Source organism: Phalacrocorax carbo, chromosome 1 (genome assembly GCF_963921805.1).
Source record: "Phalacrocorax carbo chromosome 1, bPhaCar2.1, whole genome shotgun sequence".
In the NCBI taxonomy this organism is placed as follows: Eukaryota; Metazoa; Chordata; class Aves; order Suliformes; family Phalacrocoracidae; genus Phalacrocorax; species Phalacrocorax carbo.
In genome coordinates this window covers 180309036-180326232 of record NC_087513.1, presented here as the reverse complement: position 1 = coordinate 180326232, position 17197 = coordinate 180309036, and the positions used below count along the sequence as shown (strand labels likewise).

At 35.6% G+C, this 17197-nt stretch overlaps 1 protein-coding gene across 2 annotated transcripts in view; it reads right to left on the bottom strand.

Annotated features, from left to right (window-relative positions):
* DIAPH3 (diaphanous related formin 3) overlaps window positions 1–17197 on the bottom strand; it is a 245183-nt gene that overhangs the window by 105323 nt on the left and 122663 nt on the right. For both annotated transcript variants that reach the window (XM_064440776.1, XM_064440775.1), the window contains 2 exons: window positions 10066–10305; window positions 4675–4804 (listed from right to left, as the gene is read on the bottom strand). In XM_064440776.1, coding sequence (XP_064296846.1) covers window positions 4675–4804; window positions 10066–10305 — 370 coding nt within the window. The remainder of the gene's footprint in view (window positions 1–4674; window positions 4805–10065; window positions 10306–17197) is intronic.

Here is a 17197-nt window from a genome sequence, read left to right as displayed (position 1 = left end):
TTTATCCCAGCCACCAAAAATAGAAAATCAATTAACAGATGTAGAATAAAAAAAAAAAGGCCTTCTAAAAACAGACTTCTCATTGGTAGCAAGTCTCCTGGTTATTCTTCATAGCCATCGTCCGTGAAAACTATCATTTAAGGCAGAGAAACGCTCCATACAAAACATAAAAAATTGGAAAAGCATCTTTGCATTTCAGAAAAGGAATTCTCAAAAAAAACCCAACCATAATTATGATAAAATTGTTACCATGTTATTTACAAACACTTTTCAAAGTAAAGCTCTGAATAGGCTACCATTCCACACTATTACTTGCCTGCAAGAACTTAGAAACTGGTGTAATCTGCAAGATAGTGAAACCATCTGTTGATTTCAATACTGATTGAATATAATACAGTACAGAGTAACTCATGAAGCTTGTAATGGTTTCTGAAAGCACAAAATACCCCACCCAGATAAACACAGCAACCCCGACTCCCTGAAAACACACCCTGTAAATTTGCAATCTAAGACAAAAAAAAAAAAAAGCTCAAGAAATGCACTGGAGAAAGTATGCTATTTAATAGTACTGAGAAATCTGTCATGGAGTTTTAGAAAATCTGGAATAGGGAAAAAACCCTTTGCTTTTGAAATATAGATTGCTTATAGCATATGTATTAATATTGTTCTCTCATGCTGTCCCAACGGTTTAAAATGTTGTAGGTGGGCATATTCTGTTTTTTTTACATTTATAATTTGGTTCCTAGATTATTTTAAAAAGTGAAATTAATTATGAGAAAAACTGAATAAAATTTCAAAAATTAGAAAATGAGTACGTTACTTGTAAAGCAACGAGTTAACGACTTTTAGAGGAAGAAAAGCCTGCAGTTTTATATTGTTATTACAATATGAAAGGAAGACTCTATACCTGTTACGTGTAAGGTCTGTGTAAATTAGAGTCAATCAAATAAAACAGCAGCCTGAATAAATGCAATATAAATCTTTAGAATACCCTAAAATAAGAAATTAGTAAAGTGTACTAAATTACCAAAATATTTTTTGTCTGGAATACTAATAGAAAAGCAGGAAAGTCATTACGTTTAAAGGAGAGACAGCTTTAATTATATGAATCTTCAGGAACTGTCATATCAGGAAGCTCATTAGCTGCAATGAAAGTTCCTCCTGCTGATCTAAGAGTACTTAAAAACCAGGATTTGTTATACTTCAAAGCAAAAAGGTATGTTTAATTCATGTACTGTAACAGTGAATTAAGCCTACTGCTCGTATTACAAAAGTAGAAACCAAAACTTTGGCACATAATAGAAAAAACAAATTGAATACCCTGAAGTAAATTACAATTGCACAGGTCACATGATGCTTGCTGCTCGCCTGTTGAAATTTATTTTTCTAATGCAATAACTAATTTACATGTTCTGAATGTTTTATCATGTACAAAATGCCATAAAATACATGGTAGCTTCACAACTAACAGACCTTGTTACTGCACTTAAAGTCTTGCAGGCTATGTCAACAGCTTACTGTATAACAATTACTGGACAATATTCAATAAAATGAAGGGAGCAAGGATGTTTCTTCCAAAAAGGATAGCAAGAAAATGAGTTGCTAAACATTATAATGTTCTAATGTTCACCATTTTGAATCAGAAACAACTTGAGTTATGAGCAAGTACAAAATAAAAGAAGACTGAAGGTATGCTACAAATGGGCTGGCTGATACAAGGACAGTCATGTCAAGGAAGTATTCTGAAAAACATCTTTTCAGTAACTTGTTTTAAGAAACTTGTAGAAGATTGAACAATCACTGGTTGGTGATCAAGCCAAAACCAATAAATGCATAGCATAGTTCCATTTTTATACAGTGTCTTCAACTTAAAAGTTTTCTGTTAATATTGTTCAAATGGCATTTACACAGCTTTGTGCTAAATTAATTGTGATTTATAATTTAAAGGGCATTTGCAAATAATACCTTTATGCTACATATAAAATGCAAAATTATTGTATTTGCAGAAATTAATATGCAGGCAGGAAATAAAAAGAGCCCAATTAAAAAAATAGCTTGCAACAAAGTTACGGGAGAAAAGAATATTCTTATCAAACTTCAATGATTTATTCTTGGAAATTACTTTTCAAAATTACTTCATAGCACCAAGTTCAGAGAAACCATGAAGGGAATGGCATTCCACCACCTCTACAAGGCCCTAACCTTTGCTAGGACAAAAAGTAGAGAAAATTATTTAGAAACTAATACTGGAACAAAATACAACCAATATGGTTCACAGAAAATTTGATTGTTGTATTAGTATGATACAAAACCAGAAAAAAACAGATGTATCTCCTCACACAACAATGTTGACCAAAGCAGTATATATGTAAACAGAACCTTCCTACCGTATGACAATAAAAACCCAGCTGACTTCCCTCCTTCTGTACTATCAGCAGCCTGTAATCCTTAGATGCAACCTTTGGATCCAGTGGTTTTCTAAATTTACTGGAAGTCTGAACTGCCTCCAATAAATACAGCCCAGGAGGGAGCATTCTTACTAAGTGCTAAGTATAGTTTCTTGGAATGGAGGAGACGCTCTAAGCCCTCAATACCCAAGTTCTGTTCTAACACAATCAGTATTTCTTCTGGAATAAACATATTTGACTAGATGGTCATCAAGATAAAAGATTTTTGATGACTTCCCCACTATCACTGTCCCTAGCAGCCATAATGATGCCTTGTAATATCTGCTGTGACCCCCAGCTCACTTTAGAAGCCTCGATGCAAATCATTCTCAGTCAAATTGTTAGACTTCATCAGCATATAAGTTACATCAGACCAAGTGAGTCAATTATGTTGCATATGGCTGATCACAACCACGGATTCACAGATTTCTTCTTTTTAAGTGACCTTTTGGTGGGTTCAAGCAAAAATGGCTACCTAGTTACAAATTTACAGTGTAAAAGTTGGTGCATAATTAAATCAACTTGCTTTATAAAAATATACTTCTGCAAAAGTACTAAAAGGTTAAAAAAACCCTAACAAACAAACAAAAAAACAACCACAAAAACCAACACACCCATGAGCTGCATGCAGTCTTTGGGACCTGCTGGATTTTCGAAAATTCCATTGCAGGACTCTTTCAAAGTAAAATGGCGTTTTGCAGGTAGAGGAACAAGTAGAAATAAACACAGATACACTAATCTGGTAAAGACATCCTCAGCCTTTGCCTTTTTCACACAGGAAAACTGAAATACAAAATACACCTCATAACACACTTAAATAATTCAGTATATAAACTTGAAAACATGGTCATTGATTTCTATCCTACAACATACTGAGTGAGATCAAAGATTCATCTAGTCAATAGCAGATACCAAAAAAAGAACAGAAAACCTGGACTGACTGATAATTTTACTGACTACTCTTTGAATGGTCAGTGCTTCATACCTCAGAAACCTTCCAGAAGACAATCAGCAGCTTCAAATGAGATGACTGTCTACACTGAAATAATGGCTTCTAATAGGAACATTTTAGTTTTTCTGGCTGATATAACAAAATTCAACCACGATAGATCCAATAACATGCTAGTAATGAAAAGAAAAAAAAAAAAAACCAACAAAACAAATAAAGCATTGGCCAGTTAACACTAGATTGTATGAAAATAATGCATAAAATACCAAATACAGCACAAACTTCTATTACCAGTACAAACAGTTGGATGAAGGGCTTGAAGCATTTGACAGCTATTTAAAAATACTTGAACTTCTAAGTGGTTATAATGCACCAACTAAAATTGGAAACTTTAAAAACCATGATAAGAGAAAGCAAACTCTGTGAGTGACCACTATCTCCAGTTCTCTATCAGGAGCAGGTTTTGCAAAGCTGTAGTTTGTGGCAGGGAGACGGAGTGAGGCATAAGAGAGACACTGTACAAAGCAATACAGATAAACAGTGATATTCTCCAAACTGACATAAACTAGGAAATTATTAACCGAGACAGTCCATCCAATCTTTTCCTGCAAGAGTATGACAATGCTGAGGTGGCATCAATTTCTAACTCCATGCGCAGTCAGTTTAAATTACTTAAGCTTTGATAAAATATGGAGAAGGCATTCTTTATTAAGAAATTAACTGAAAAAAATCTGCTGCTGCGTATATTGAGATTTACCATATTCTACACTGCATGATGAAGCAGTAAAAAGAGGAATGTATTTTTCCAGACTTCCAATGCTACTGTTACATGAAAAACATACACACAGGGAAGAAAAAAGCATTCTGATTCGTGTTTCGAAACAAAACCCAACAACAACAAAAAACCCTCAGTGACCGTACAACAGCCTTTCTGTATATCTGAATTAAAAGACACTAAGCCATTCTACTACACTTACCATATAAAAGATTGAAAGTTGGAAATAGTTTAAGATCCGTTAATGTTAAAAGAAATCTATTTTGGACAATGATTCTAGAAGATATGTTATAAGAAATGCAATGGAATGGGAAGTTCTGCAGTGAACATTAGAGGACCAAACCAGTATCTTCAAGACCACTCGCAGCAGTTCAAATACCTAATCTATGATATAGACTGTTAAAGACTATTTTAAAAATAATATTAGTAAAAAATAAACATCATCTCACACGAAAGACACTGCAATGCAACCAGAAGCAAAACTTTTAGTCAGTTATACAAACCTTTACTGGCTTTATCTAAATGCTGAAAATCCTCAACAAAATTCAGGACATCCTGATAGCTTTCTTCACACACTTCTACAAGAAAATGGAGCAATGTTGTTTTTTGATCTGCCGACTTCGTGTCCTTCAGCTAGAGAGAAAAAAAGAAATGTTAAAAGACTAAGAATAAGATGACTTCTAACTATTTGGATAATTAATATATGCCAATATATAATTAATTGTGAAGCCAAGAAAGGTAAGAACAAACTGTGGAACTGGTACAGATCTTTTAAAGAATACCCTAAGTAATGGGATGCTTCATCTCCACCCTTGCTAAAAGGCTCTAGAAAGGTCATATTAAATATTCTTTTAGTTCTATACACTATTTGAGTTCTGTACTCAAAAACAGTACACACTTCGCTTTTAAAGATGTAAATTATTTAAGCAATATAGGAATATTTGCAAAACCGTGATTAGAGTTATGAAAGTGTAAAAAAAAAAATCAGAGCTAAATCAGAAAAATCTAACAATATGCAATGCACATATTCACTCCATGACATGATTTCCTCATGTGCAAAGCTAACTCTAGCCTAACAATATTTATGCAGTGGAAGCTACAACCTCAACCTGTACAAGTTCTTGTTATCATTTCTCAGTAGGGCAAAAAAGAGTTCACAGGCTTCATTGTTTAAAAACTTCAGCTTCAAAAATTCTTAAGCACAAACTTTTCTTTCTGAACCCTTTATACATACAAAATTATTTTAAGCCTGGCCACTTTAAAACTTGCATCTACTTGTGCAAAAACACTAACAATTGACAACATTCAGTTACATGTTTCTGTTGTAGTCTCCCATTTGAGCCACTCTTAAATCATTGGAGAGATTTTAAGAAATAGGAAATAACATATAACTTAATTTTAAAATGACATATTAAAGTGTTTCTTCACTAAAAACTATATCTGCATAAAACAATTTAACAGAAAAAGTAGACATGTTCATAGGCACATACAAAGTATGCACACGTACTAAAGGGCTGCCACAGCTGCACACAGACTTGTACATCTGAATATCAGGGGGAAAGTCTTTAGCACAGTATTACAACTAGCATTAAACAAGTAAAAAACTCATGTTAGGTTGCTTCAACTTCAAGACTGTTCTTTAGTCTGGTTACTATGAAAAATGTAAGTGATAAGCAATGCGCAATGGCATAAGAGTAACTACAGCAACGAGGCAGAAAGGAAAAATCACCTTTCTTTCCGAAGAGGATTCAAAATCAGACAGAGAGCTACATGGGAATTACTTCTCAATAAGGAACTGAGAGCAAGATCAATCCCAATTTAATATATATAAACATGTATGTATATTTACATATATAGTACACATTATACATAAATATTATATAAAAATATATAACCACAGTTTTCCCATGGTTGCAGATTTCTTATAAAGAGATCTTTTCACACTTTTTGTGCTTCCCAATATCCTCAGAGATCACTTAAAGGGCACTTTATTGATCTGATTTTAAAAACGCATTAGGGTATGTTGTTTGCTTTTTCCCATACTGTATGCAAATTAAAACGGAGAATTTTGGATGGTGGTCATCACTGAGGTTGATGTTTCATACTTCACTAAAAAGCCAGTGGTTATTTTCAAAAATCAAAATGATATTACCTTAATAAATATGATTAGATATACTCTTCCATAATGTATATGTACTCCTTCGGACAAGTGAATTAATAATATTGTGAGACATAATTTTCAAAATAAAGACAAAATAGACCACATATATATCAAAACCAAAAAATATATTCTAGGGTCATTACTGTATGCAGTACCGTAAGATAAGTTACTTCTATTGTACTGGGAATCTTAGTGAGAAATGTCTCAATAATTGAAACATCACACAATTTCTACAATGTGACACTGCTTAAAATACATGTAGTTAACAAAAGTTAGTTCTAAAGATAAACCAGTGTTATAAACATGCATATAATTTTAATATATCAGTATTTAATAAATGATTATTAGCACACCAATATCATATCCCTCTTCTGAGAATATGCACACGTTCTCTGATGCAGAACAACCATTACGGTTCAATTCTACGTGATGCAGGGAAAAGGCATGATATGGAATTGTCTTCTGCAAAGTGTATAATTCTTATAGTTCCCTGTGCACAGTTGGGCACCAGTGAAGAAGAGCAGATAAATTGTATATTCTTCAAATATTACAGGAACCAACATCATTGAAAGACAGAAGCCACTGCAAATTTCTTTGGTTCTCAGAACCCCTACTGAAAACTGCTGTGCAGACCAACTAGCCTGCAATTTGCAGCCTTCTAGTTTTGGGCCTTGAAGGAATATTGGTTTGGGTGGGTTTCTTCCTGTTTTAATACTATTATTTTTCATAGTTGAACCAGTTTATTATTCTCAGAATAGAGAAGATAAAGCATTAACCAAGACACTACACATAGTTAAGAAAATCCCAAAAATTACACATACATAGTTTTACCTCTGTGTTTCCAGACAAAGTGATCTGTCTGTGTAAGACACAATTTCATAACCAGTGAAGGCTTGGCACTCACGGACTTCCTAAATGAGGCCACAATTGGATGAGGTGAATTAGGAATTGGTGACTAGTACCCTGATACACACTGGACTGGGTAGTCCAGAGTAACCTCTAAAACCCAGCTGTTCAATACTGAAGCAAGCAAGAAAAATTGTAATAGAAATCAGATCTCAATTCTCCATCACATCTGCTGACATACTGGAATGCCACCACGTAGCATGAAGGAAGAAAACTGTGGCTGACATGCTGAATACCTGGGTCTTTTTCAGTATTTGTCTGGGATGATATAAAAATACAACATTCTCAGATGATACTGGTAGTATTAATTCACTAAAAAGGTAGGATAGTAAATGCAAACGCCCAGTGATTCTCTCTCCAAAAAATCGTCAGACTTCAAAAGAACAAGTAGTTGACTGCAGGTTGTGCTTGTCCTGGGATATCTAGCAGAAGACATCTGGAATTTTACACATGATCTCTAAGGTGGCTATAGTTGTTCTGCCTCCCAGCAAAATCTGTAATAGTTGGTCTTTATTTCCTAATCATAGAATGATTTGGCTTAGAAGGGACCTTTAAAGATCATCTAGTCCAACCCCTGTGCTATGGGCGGTGACATCAATACGCTCATATTCAACTACTATCAAGGTTAAATTATCTTCCCCCTAGAAAAGTTTTTAAGCACCGTGGTCTGGTATTTACAAGCTAGCAACTTGGAGTGATGCCAAATTAAATAAATATGAAGTCTTTGTCATTGGAACTTCTGGTTTTCTACTTGCATGTTTCTTATGTAAGTGAAACATACTGAGTACTATGATACATATTTATGCATAAATTAATGAAGCCCTGAAAGGAGTAAACCACTATCACCATTTCTAATCATATAACATGATACAATGTCAAAATTATACTCTACTAAGCATTTTGATAGTAGGGAGGAAATTACTTTTTCGGTCCTTATAAGCTTTGTATCTACTTCACCTATAGAGTATTGGTAGTGAGCAGCACTTCTCTTGAGCAGAAGGTTGGACTCAACGCCTACTGATGTCCCTTCCCACCTGAATTATTCCATGATTCTAAGAAACATGCATGCACTTCCCAATGAGTTAACTAAATACTCTATTCAAAATATTATTTATTGTAGCTCTTAATTTGGCCTCATGGCAACTCTTTGAGAATTATTACTATTCCTGGATTTCAAAAGCCTTCCACAATCTTTTTCACTATCAAGTTCTTAACTATCCTTACAGTTAGAAAGCTTTCTTAACTTGTAAGCAAATCTTTTTTCTTACCAGCAAAGCCTACCTCCTACCTTTGCTACACAGAAAACAAATGTTCAAATGCTTTCTTTATCATAAATTAATAACAAAAGGACACATGTACTTCTCATGCTCCTCTCCTCTCTTTTCTAAACTAAATACATCCAAACGCTTTTTCCTCAGCATAAAGTGTTACATGTTACTATGATCTGGATTCTCACCAGTCAGTCTTACATTTTCTGCAGTAATTCAGACAAGATTTCACTTAAAACTATCAGCACCAAGAAATGAGTAGATAATTACCATCTTCATAATACATAGAAGGTCCACTAAAAGAGACATTTTTTTCCCCTCCAACACAATGTTGTAAAGCTAAATAACCTGTAAGTGTGCAAATCTAAGTAACTATGAGAACCTAGATTATCAAATGCATTTAATGCCAGAGTTACTGTAGAGTTAGCTAGAACTTAAAGCCCATTTTCTGGAATTCTGCCTAGCCATTCACTCCTTACTTTAATTATCTGCACACATCGGTTCACTTTCCTTTGTGTAGTACTTCACAGTTGTCTTCAGAATTTTCATCTTCTCCAAGATAATTTTTGAATTTTGATCCTGCTCTTCAAAATGTTTGTAAGAATTACCTTCATATTGTTTTTATAAGTATTTTCCTTCTATTGTTGCCTTGTACATTAAAAATACAGACCTAGGACAGGTTCTCGTAAAATCATACCTAAGAAGAAAATGCACCCAACCGGAGAGGAGAGGACCTTCAGTATCTTTCTTCTGAACATTTCTAAACAAATTGTATATTTAAATCAATAATTTCGTCTACGCTGTATTTCACTAGGTGGCTGATGGATGCTTAAATGTTTATTTTACACCAGGGAAGGTATATAACTTATTCTCTATGAATACTGAAGTTATAGGTGTCGCATTCAACACTCGAAAACCATAATGAAAGAATTGTTCTGAAACATGGCAGAGCAAGGGTGATTATTTTAAAGAATGGAAGAGTTAACATATTGTGTTTTCTCCATTGTGTAAAAAGATAAAAGAAGCTGAGAGAAGACAAAAAGTACATACAAACTTCCAAATAATTCCTTTCTCATAAGGACTATTACATACACGTGCACTCTGTGCAGATTTTGCAGTGACCTCCCAGAGGGCACAGGGAAAAACAATAAAAACACTAAATAAGAGGAAGGCAATTAGGATTAGAATTGTTTTTAAATTAACACTCAGGAAAGTATTCTATATACCTTATAGGAAAGCTGAAAAAGTAAAAAAGTAAGGAAAATTAGAAAAAACAGAGAACTGATGAAACTGAGCAACCACAAAAGAGAGTAAGATAAGGACAAAATATATGTAAAAGAGAAAACATAACTGTATTAAAATAGATTAAAATGTGACAGCCTTAGAAGTACTCAGGCATGTAGACTACAACACTACTATGATATGACCTTCCCATAACCAAACCCCACCCCTCAAAGAATTAACTGCAGGAAAAACATCAAACCAAGGTATTTAAGTAGCGTAATAAAAACAAATGAAAAAGTGAATGTAATACTCAACACAGACATTTCAAAACTCACTTTACATAGGGAGCTGAGATTATATCCAAAGGTTTGTGCATTCCGAGAACCTGCATTCATGTAGTTTCCCATTAACAATACTAGTTCCAGCAGTTTGCTAAAGCTTTTACTCTTCTTTATCTCTTCACAGGCAGCACTGACAGCCATAATGTCAGGTTTGATGTTGTTCACCTGCTCCTCAAACTGAAGCTTAAAAAGAATAGCACTGAGCCGTGGCCGTAGTCTCTTCACGTTGCTCATCTGATTGAAAAGAAAATAGGAGATTTCCTTTAAAATTCATGCTACACTTTGGCACTGTACAAATGCATACAATCTGTAATGATTTATTGGTGTGACAGGCTTGAATAAGCAATATATCTGCTATAACTGATAGCAAATGAACGAATGAATGAGACACACTTGGGTAAGCAACTGAAATCCCATCTTGTGGTTAATACGAACTGCCCCCATCTTTTCCCAATAACTAGTATGTGTAAGCAATAAAAGATAAAGTGTCATCATATATCACATCTGTCAACTCATATACCAAATCCTATAAAACTAATCCAAGTTTATGACCCAGTAGTTGCAAAGTAATAAAAGTAGTGCACAAATTTTGTGTAACTCAGGATGTACCAAAACAAGGTAAATCTCATTTTCTGGTGCAAATATTTAAAAGCTGATTTCAGTAAGACCTTACTATAAACTTGCGCAAAAATAACATTTTGAAATAGCTATGAAACACTTAATATAGCATACGTGAATATATACCAGTATTCATACCCACCTATACTACCGGACATTATACAGTTAATTAGGTAAAGCACAATACTCTCAGGAAAACAGTAGCTTCTGTAGATCATATGCAGAAGACTTGGCTTTTCCGATGGCTTACTGGTCAGGGATTTTCAACAGAAGTTTCAGTCTTCCCATATAACTTAGGTCACTGAATTCCCACCCCAGAGATACTTTGCACACTACTTACTACACTCAAACAACAAGACTCCAAATTTTATTGCTTCTTTAAATCAAGGAACATCGAACTCATTCAATAAATTACATTCCTCCATCTCCCAAGTTTCCAATGTACTGCTCATCCTTCCAACTTTGTCACAGAAACCTTCAAACATTTTTTAGGTTTGGCATCACATGCAATCCCAGAAGCTTTCCATCCTCCATTCTTGCTCCTTTTCTCCCTACCAGGCATTATACATTCCTTGCTTTTTCCTTTTTCCACAGCAAAAATCACATTTTTCCCCTCCCTGCTCTGTGGTTCTGTTTACACACAAGAAACACTAGTGTCAAATTTCTCTGAGCTTCTTCCCTCATTTTTCCCTATCCCTGTTTTCTCACCAAACTAATGAATTCTCTAACACCTTCTTCCCCATACTTGTATTTTCCCTTCTCAAGGTAAGATTCAAGCCAATAATGCCTTAGCAATTCCTGAAATCCTAAACTAGGTTTTGGGTTTTGTTTTGTTTTTAATAAAAAACACATGCTACAGTTTCCAGCTATCAGTACTCCTCAATGCAAGAAAAGAAGCAATAATATCAGCACTTCTGCTACAAAGTAATAGGTTTCATAGAGTGGCCTTAAAAGTTTGCCTTTAAATTGGAAATATTCCCCTCCAAACCACAGTGATACCTAAGGTTTTACAGAATATTTCTCAACCCATATCTAGTCTATCAATGCGAAAATAGCTCTGACAGTTCAATGTTCACAAGTCGTTTAGTGTCGATTATCCCACAATAGACTCAGTGAAAAGGATAATGGTAACACTCTTCATCCATTTCCGTGTAAAGTCAAACAAGTTATCTTAAACTGATACTGAAGGCTGTCTAATCCAAAGGGTTTGATATAGAAGCAGAAGAGGATGGCATTTACAGTCTATTTTACTGGTTTTACTGTGACAGTAGTAGAAAATAAAATCAAGTAGAGTTAACATTTTATGCTGCTAAGCCACTTCTGCAATGCCTGCCTGGCAGTGCAACCACCTGACGATGTCCTACTGCAGTACACATGCCATTTGCATTTTACTTCAGATCAGAAATCTTGAAGTAAAATAAGCAATCCTTTCCACTAACCATACTTTGGTTTGCATCGCAGAGCACAGCATACAAACAGGATGTCTTTCAGATGCAACTAGGTTGAAAATCAACTCTACTACTGAGCTTTAGTCCACAGACTGCCTCCAGCCTAGTCCTAAAGTAAAACGCTCAAATGTATGTAGTTTGAATGTTAGCTCAGTACCAACTGTAGGCAGATATTCTGTACTCCTCATCCACGAAACAGCATCCCATAATGTGGTCAAATTCTCACTTACGAGCAGGTAAGCAAGGATAATGGGACTTGAATTTAAATAGGGCATTTCACAGTGAAACATTAATGGAAATAACTAAAACCCACCTAAAATGAATGTAGTGCCCTTACAACTTTACACCTAATTTAGGAATAAATACCTAAAAGAGTATTAAGGTACAGGACAGAAGCAAGTGTCACAAAGCCATTCTCCCAGCTCCATCAGGAAGAGCCAGTATTAACTCCTTTTCCTCAAACAAATCACTTACTAGATTTGTATGTGTACAACTACTACTCAGCATATTGAGTAGAATACTCTTAATTTTAAATTTTGATCTCCATTCAGGAAAAAATTGAGCCTAGACTAGACAAATCACAAAACTCCATTGAAATTATCCAGATAATATTTGTCCCTACTCAAGGTGCAACAGAGACGATCATTATTATCAAACCAAGGGAACTAGCAAAATAAAGTATAAGTTACATCAATTTTAAATAGTGCCAAACTCAAGATACAACAGAACCATCAGATGATGCATCATTTATTGGCTCTTGGCTTCTCAGACAGGCAGATTCTTGAAACTTAAATAATCAAGTACTTTAGATCACAAACATGAGCAAGCACATATGCATGAAAGATGTTTTCAACAGAACCAGCTGAACTACAACAAATTAAGAAGTTCTGTATGTGAGTCTTAAGGATGAATGCAGAAATATGTAATCTAAAAAACCAGAAACACAACAGAAATGCCACTGGGCTCGTTTTTATTATTGTTTTTTAAAAACTCTGAAATCCATAGTTCATGTACAACGCATGTTGTTGGTACTATTTGTTCACCTGTTTGCCAAGTCAGTAACTGAGAAGGGAGGAGATGGAGAGTTCTCTTAGCAATATATGGCTTGCTTTGTGACATGTAGTCTACAAATATATTCATACCGTAGACTCCATACACTTTATCATAAAAGACGCTAAAAATTCAAGTGTCATAATGTTGAGAGGCTTATGTTCATGCCCTATACTTTTTTTATACTCAACATATAAGTACATAAGTCTACTTACGTCCTCATAGTGGAATCCTGAATACAGACAATACAGATAACTAGAAAGGGAGGTTGAAGTAGAAGGCTAAAGAGCAAGTGGACTACACACATCAGAGAACTCAGTGTATGGGTAGCAAATTGTTCTATTTTTCAAGTAATAGTCCGTAAGAAAATTCTCACTATGTGCAAGTCCAAATGGGCAGAGACAATTGGGTTGAGCTATCCAGTCGTAGCTCTCACAGCCCTTTATCCAACAGCAGAGATGTTTCTTCTCTCAAATACAGCATAAATCAAAAGGTACCTGCAAGGGTGTGCTGTCTGGTAAACGTGTACTTTCACTGTCTGCTTTGTTAATGTCAAGTAAAGGAACGCGTCTCAGAAGTTACACTGACATTAGATTTTGACCACTGAATGTGATTCATTCTAACCAAAAGCTCGTAGAGAAAAACACTGCAAGGATTCCAGTTTCACAATATACCTTCCTTAAAAGATAAACAGTACCAAGAGTGTCAGACCAACCAAAAGTGTTCCATCCAAAAAGTAAAATATCCGTTACAGCCAAGCCAACTAAAAGACTAAACTGGAAGGGCATCCCTTGTGGAAAACCTACTGTTTTTATCACTACAGCATCAGTGAACTCTACAGAGTGCATAGGTAAAAAGCGTGAATTCCAAACACTTATCTTTAGATTTGGGCACTTGAAAAGCAGAAAGAAAAAAATACAGTAAGGAAGAACTGATACCTTAACAAGACCTTTTATCACATTTAAAGAAAAAAGAACACCCTGCTCAATTTGAAATGGGGAGTCAACATGCCCAAATTTAGTGAAGACCACCAGCATTCTGGAAAGACCAAACATTATTTCAGTGTATGGGAAGACAATTCACAATAACAGAACAGTATTTTTGTTGAGATATTTTTATGGCTATATAGAAATAGCCACACTATTATCATTTATTTGGGAAAAGGAAAGTCAAGAACTGCCAACTCAAAATTAAAATTACTTAAAAGAAATCAGAAAGTCTTTATATTTACAACGTGGACATGTGTACATGCAAACAATTGAACTGATGACTTTTCAGCCTTAACGGCACTGAGAGAGGGCATGTCCTAATACTCTATTTGTCCAGCTTAAACTTGCCCCACTGACTCAATTTCTTGCAAATCACAGATTTTCCCAAAGGGTATTCAGGACAGAAGAGAAGGGAGCATACTGTAAGTGACACAGGGACAATACCTATCAGTTACCTCCTAGCTGCACACAGGTAGTCTTCTCTTGTCTTGTAGACAACGGTGCATTGATGTACAGTGCAAAAAATCCCTGGTACTGTGTTTTGATGGCATTATGTTCAACAAAGACAGGCCAGCAAAGCAATTCTGCAGATCTCAGAAATGGGGGCATTCCTTTTGAATAATCAAAAAGTCACCTGCCTTACAAAATACATCCAAATTGCCAGTGGGAGCTACAACACAGCTGTCAAAACAAGCTGAGTTTACAGTCTTCAGGCTGAAATTCACAGATTGGTATGTTCTACTATGAAGAGAAAGAGGTGATTTTTTGTCTTACCCAAAAACACAATAACATTTACTGACATCTTGATCAGAATGAAGCACAGAGACAACTTTTGTTTCTCCAAGTTGAATTTATACAAATGATTTTTTCCTAATAAGGAATCATCCAAGAGTGGGAGGATCTGAATTTCCCAAGTTCTTCTATTCTTAGCAGACCTAACAGATGTGAGGAAAGCTATTTTCATTAAAAGGTACATATGGAGCAGATGCCACTAGACTGAAATGCCTTCCTCATGGGAAGCCAAGTCAAGAGTTTAATATAGGTAAAAATCCTCTGTAAAACCTCTGATTCAGCCAGATAGCTAAAATAGATAAATTTACACCAGAAGTCAAGGGCAGAAGTCATTGAGGAATTTAAAATAGAATAATACAGTATCAAACCAAATGGAGAAAAGTTTGTAAATGTAAAACAGACCCAGCTGTATTTCACATGGGAAAATCTGATCAGCTTAGCTCTAAAATAAATGCCTCATCTGTCTGGCTACTACCAGAAATCCACCTCCTAATGAAAAGTCAGTCTGCACTATTACTTTGAGTCATAAAGTCATGAAGGTACAGGGAGATGATCAAGATCTGGATGGTGGTGTCTGAAAAACATGACAGCAGGCTTAATATTTTCCCTCAGGTTGAACCACCATAACACCTCCAACATAAGAGTGGAATTTGATGCTATGGAATTATTTAAGCAATACGCTGGTAACAGACCACAATAGCACCTAATTATGATGTCTTTGATGTTGACAGGCATGACCAATTTCAAAAAAAGCTCAGATCTCTAGCACATTCACATTTAGTATAGTCATCTCTACTGACCCAACAAGGTATCCAAGTTAATTACATAAACAGGAAGGTATGTGTCTATGATGATGACAGTACTGGTAAGGAAAAGCATTCTACTGTAGGTCTTCGGTAGTCCTGTCAATGGAGAATTCAGTGATGACTGCAGAATTTTTATCCATATGGTTATTTAGTGTATTTGGAACCACAGACAACCTGTGGCAAAAACAGTGTGACATGAAGTGCCACGTAAGTGAATGCTGTGGAAGGCAGCTTGCGTGTCCTGGAGAAAGTTCCCCAGTTCTACAAAATGATCACAGGGAACGTAAATCCTAAATCACTTGGGCTCCGTAAGAGCTCTGCTGAGCAATAAAGTCTGTAGCTGGAACGGGAGAAACCTGCATAGTCATTTCAAGCTCCAGGGATCTGCAAGTACTGACTAGCATCAAGACTCTTTCAGCACAGCTGCCCTACAGTAGCCAGTCATTTCAATGTGTCACTCAATTTAGGTGGCTGAATTCCAAGAAACCTTTGAAGCTGCTGAGAGTCAAAATGGCAGGATCCTGTTCTGATCATGGGCCTTACGCAAAACAGCAGTGTTTTTCTTAATGTTCAAACCACAACATGAACATTAGAGGATTGCTTACATTTCTAGTGAAGCAAAAGTGTCAAATCAGATTCAGGGCAGGGTCTGGAGACATTCAGAGGAATCTGCAAAGTGAGTGGCTGGAGTCAAAAAAGGACCCTTCAGACAAACAACCTCACTGATCTGAAGTTGTAGACATATCTGCCAAGAAGAAAATTGAAAGACAGCCTATGTGTGCTCTAGAAGAAACAACAACCAACTACTTCCAGCCATCTGAACTAACATCAGACAACAATAAGACAAATATTTTAACCTATTCCTTAGATACCCTAAACATTTTACAAGAACAAGAAGGTGAGACCTGCTGGTACTGAATCTTTTAAAGGAACACTCTTCTATCATTCAGCACACAATCAAACGTCTCACAGCACAGACGCACCTCACCACTTCAGGATTTTAAACAAACTGAAATGTCCCTAGGTATGGCTGTGCCCAATCATCAAGTATTGGAAAGGGCAGAGAACACCTCTGCAGATAGAGTGATAGTATGATATTTTCCAGAAAACAGTGGAAAAACATTAATACATTCTAGTTATCCTCAATGAGGACATACAGGTGAAACCATCAGCTGAATATGGAATTGATCATTTTAAGTGTCTGCTGAATTATTTAAGACAAACTAGCCTTCATTAGTCCTCACTCTAATCTTTAATTTACTCTAGTGAAATCTTTTCCATTGGTACGAACTCATTAAAAACACATCCATCAACGAACAAGCTGTGAAGCCACGTGAGGATTGCTTGCCAAATTCTATTTGGGTTAGCTATCAGTGTATTTCACAAGGTCTGGGCATTAATTATTTCTGAAACAATAATTCAT